Source organism: Phaethon lepturus, unplaced genomic scaffold (genome assembly GCF_000687285.1).
Source record: "Phaethon lepturus isolate BGI_N335 unplaced genomic scaffold, ASM68728v1 scaffold15779, whole genome shotgun sequence".
Classification (NCBI taxonomy): domain Eukaryota; kingdom Metazoa; phylum Chordata; class Aves; order Phaethontiformes; family Phaethontidae; genus Phaethon; species Phaethon lepturus.
This window is the reverse complement of record NW_010562902.1, coordinates 26,569-31,030: the sequence shown is the minus strand read 5'-3', so window position 1 is coordinate 31,030 and position 4,462 is coordinate 26,569. Positions and strand designations below refer to the sequence as shown.

The 4,462-nt window shown below is 40.0% G+C and overlaps 1 protein-coding gene across 1 annotated transcript in view; it reads left to right on the top strand.

The window, feature by feature from the left end:
- The first annotated feature begins 2,205 nt into the window (after nt 1-2,205).
- GLMN (glomulin, FKBP associated protein) overlaps nt 2,206-4,462 on the top strand; it is a 19,912-nt gene continuing 17,655 nt past the window's right edge. The window contains exons 1-3 of the mRNA XM_010294438.1: nt 2,206-2,271; nt 2,776-2,901; nt 4,328-4,447. Coding sequence (XP_010292740.1) covers nt 2,206-2,271; nt 2,776-2,901; nt 4,328-4,447 — 312 coding nt within the window. The remainder of the gene's footprint in view (nt 2,272-2,775; nt 2,902-4,327; nt 4,448-4,462) is intronic.

Genomic DNA, 4,462 nt, shown 5'->3' with positions numbered 1-4,462 from the left:
TCGGGGCTGAGGCGCTGCGGCGCGGAGCGCGGCTCTACCAGCGGCCCGCTGAGGTGAGGGGAGATGGCCGTGTGATTTTGTAATTCAGCAGCGTGCTAAAGGGTCGCGTGGGCAGACTCCTTGTACTGGCTTTTGCCTTGTACCCCGCCTAAGGACGAGGCTGAGGTATGTGTTTGTCAGAGAGGGGGGAGTTTGGTGAGTATTAGTAGTAGGAGGTTTTACGTGATTCAGATGGTGCCCACTTGCCGCTGCAACCTCTAAAAAGATTTAATTAGAAACTGGATTACGCATTAAGGTCTGAGACCGTGTGCGAGCTCAGCTGGTAAATCCCTGGAACAACACGGTGGGTGCGCAGGCCACGTTTCAGGGCTTCATTACATTGTAAAGTTACTGGGGGATGAAAATGCAAAAATATTAGGGTTCAAAAGTATATTTAAATTGTTTTGGGGGGATTTGTAGCATCCTGTAAAATGAAGAGCTCAAGTAGCACAATGTGTGGTAATAAAGTATATGATAATGACTAAATTAAAATGACAGGCTAGATACATTGCTAGATTGCAGTGACGTAAAAATGTTAAAACAGGGTGTTGAGAATAGGAAGTGAGTTGTTTATTCCTTGAATAATAAAATTCACATGCAGATGCTTTTTAAGCTTTGTGAGTTGCTTGTGTAAACACCCAGGTAGCTTACTTACCTAGATGTTGTGTAATGTAGCAGAGGTCAAAGAGAAGAGGAAAGACTGAGGACGTTACATTGAGATGTTTGTATAAATATGGAACTTGAGTGTTTTGGTTAATAGTGAGCTAATTATCCAGGTGTAGAGGTAATTGACTTTTAGAGTGAGCATATAACCCGGTTTAGGGACATGGAATTACTTAACTATAAAGATTATGACTGCTGCTATGATACATAATATTTAAGTGTGGCCAGAAGGTTGAGGGAGGTGATTCTGCCCCTCTCCTCTGCCCTGGTGAGACCCCAACCTGGAGTCCTGCATCCAGCTCTGAAACCCTCAGCACAGGAAAAATGTGGACCTGTTGGAGAGGGTCCAGAGGAGGCCACAAAAATGCTCAGAGGGATGGAGCACTTCTCCTATGGGGACAGGCTGAGAGAGTTGGGGTTGTTCAGCCTGGAGAAGAGAAGGCTCCAGGGAGACCTTATTGCAGCCTTCCAGTACTTATAAGAAAGAGGAAGACAGACTTTTTATCAGGGCCTGTAGCGATAGGACAAGGGCTATTGGTTTCAAACTAAAAGAGGGCAGATTTAGACTAGATATAAAGAAGAAATTTTTCACGATGAGGATGCTGGAGCGGGTTGCCCAGAGAGGTGGTAGATGCCCCATCCCTGGAAACATTCCAGGTCAGGTTGGACGGGGCTCTGAGCAACTTGACCTAGTTGAAGATGTCCCTGCTTATTGCAGGCATTTGGACTAGATAACCTTTCAAGGTCCCTTCCAACCCAAACTATTCTATATCACATGGATAATCAAGCTTGATTTTATTTGTAATTCATGGTCCTGACTATGTAAAACTTTGTGTGTATTTAACATTGAGTAAAGTATTTAACTTAATTGTTTTTAACAAGAGTGTTTTAAATTATAGTATCTAGAGGTAAAAGGCCACTGAACTAGCACAACCTAGACACTAGAAAGAAATAAATGATACTGCATATGTTATCTTGATTGAGTTTTACTGTTGATATAAACTGGCATGGTGGTCGGATCAGCTGTGCACATCCCAGGCATCAGGTTACAGCATTCCAGTCACAGCTGAGCACGAGTTTTTCTGGTGAGCATAGAAAATAGTGTGTATCATGGGCATCCACGCTTGGTACGCAGTGAGCCCAGACTTGCTCTGTATTACCTGCAGTTTTCAGTGTATAGGCCCAAGTAGTAGCTGAGGCCTCCTAACTTCTTAAGATGACCCTGGTACTACTTGAAAAATTGCTTCCTTGTACAGAGAATGCAGGTAGTTTCCTGTCCGTAATAGTCTCCTGCAGATATGGGGAGTAGAATAATATAGTGTACACTTCTTAAAAATGCGTTTTTCCTGTTGTTTTTTTTTAAATCATGTGGCCTTCATAATATCTGTGTAGGTTGTTCTTATTCCTCCATTGGCATTTTTTTTGATAACGTGATCATTTTTCAGTCTCTGTTTTTACTTCATGTGTTTTAATACTGCACTCTCTAATTTATAATAGTTTTCAATGCCAGAAGACGAAAGTCAAACTATAATGGCAGTTGATGAACTTCAAGCCATAATACAAAGATGCGTAAGTAGTTTTCTTTCCATAAAAGTAACAAGTGTAAGCAGTGTGCGTTTCTCTTAATATATTATAATTAAAACCAAAATGACCTCAGAACACATGACAGTTGTTAGCAGAGCTCCTCATTGGGCATCCAAGTTCAACCTCCTTGTTTCACTGAGTTTTCTGTGGTGCTTATTGCAAGATGCTTGATGACGTTTGCTTCTTGGAGAAAGAAGTGTTCTTATACTCAACAATACCTGTCTGATGAAACAAAAATCTAGCAGCTTGTTGTAGAAAATACATCTTCCAAACAACACGTTGTAGTCTAGACTTGGAAAGTTCTATTGAAATACTTCTTTGTCTTCTGTAGGAGCTCTTGGTAGCTTTTTTTAATGTGTGAAAGATGTTGTGTAAGAAAAGATAAGTCACAATGAAACTACATTTAATTTTGAAATGAAAGCTTGGATTTTCTTATTTTTTATTTGCCTCTTATAAGTATGGAACTAAACATGCATATTTTCTTTCTAGCAAATCCTAGAAGAAGCTGATTTCAAAGGAGAAGATTTTAATTTGTTTCAGGTAGCAGGTCAGAAATGTTTAGAAGATGGGTATGCAGCTCAGTTATTGGAAGTAATTCAAAATGAGAAAAATAAGGTAAGTTTAAGTCTGCACCGTATATTACTTGTGCACTAGCACACTGTTAAATAGATAAAATTGCTTATTAAAAAAGGAAAGCTACTTTCACTGTGGAGCAAGGCTGTACATATGTATAGTTAGTAACTTGCTCTGTGTTAAGTGCACATTCTTGTGTAACTTAAGATAGCTCACAGAAACGAAGTCATCATAATCTTAAAAAAAAATTAATAACTGTTTTTCAGTGAGTTAAGCAAAGAGGAAAGAGAGGACAAGCATAATTAAGAGAAAGTGACAGTGTCCCTCTTTTGCAGGACAGGTTTTCAGTTGGTATACTGGATCTGGCTGGCATGGAGTTGATTTTCTTCATGGCAGCCTGTACAATGCTGTGTTTTAGATTTGTAACCAAAACTGTTGGTTGATAACAGACCAGTGCTTCAATTATTGCTGATCAGTGCTTGTAGAGTGTCAAGGCTGCCTCTGTTTCTCACTCTGCCCCCTCACTAAGCAGGGAAGTTGGGAGGGGACACAGCTGGGACAGCTGACCCGAACTGGTGAAGGAGATACTCCATACCATATAATGTCATGCTCAGCAATAAAAACACATGGGGATGGGCACACATTCCAAAGTAGCTGTTGCTTAGGACTGGCTGGGCATCGGTCTGCTGGCAGGAGTTGGTTTGCATCATTCCCCACGCCCCCGCTTTTGTCCGTATTAAATTGTCCTTATTTCAACCCATGAGTTATTCTCAATTTTTCTCTTCTGATTCTCTCCCCCATTGCACTGGGGGAGCAGAGCAAGCAACCAGCTGGTGGGTGCTTAGTTGCTGTCTGGGGTCAACACACCACAGATGGATATAATAATATTGGCCAAAACTCTTAAGAGCCAACTCAGCTGATGCTGATCTAAGGGATGCTAATGTCTGTGGGCACTTTGGGGAGCTGGGAGAATATACCAAATTGTACACAGATAAATAGGAAGTTCAGAAAGAAAGTGAAGGATGGAATGTTTTGGCAGTGATACATGGGGGTCACAATCTGGTTTTGAATTTTGTCAGTTTGAAGTAACTACTGAAGATCTTGATCCCCTTAGGTTAAACATAATTTGTTTAAGCATTCTTTCTTTCAGCAAAGCTCCTCTACTCAGTCTTGTTTTAAGTGTGTCATCATACAAATTCTTAGAAATAGATATTGACATGTTAGAATTAATACATTGAAGAAAAGTATAGAAAATATGCATCTGTGTTTATAGGTATGGGGAGTCAATACAATGTATGTCAAGTACAGAACTTTATGGTAATAGATGTTAGATTTTCAATGACTCTATTATGGTGTTGGTTACAACCAGGACATTGATCTGTTGTCTTTTTTGGCCTTCATATGTACAATCTTTCTGGGTTTAGAAGATGTCCAGTTTTGGTTTATTCTCTGAAAATCTGTTTTTTAGGTTATCATCGAGAATATGGGTTGGAATCTCATCTCTCCTCTTGTTAGATGTATTTTCATGTATAAACAGGAAGATGATAAGCGAGAATATTGCTTGAAGATACTAGATCAGTTGGCACAGGTATGTTTTTGAAAA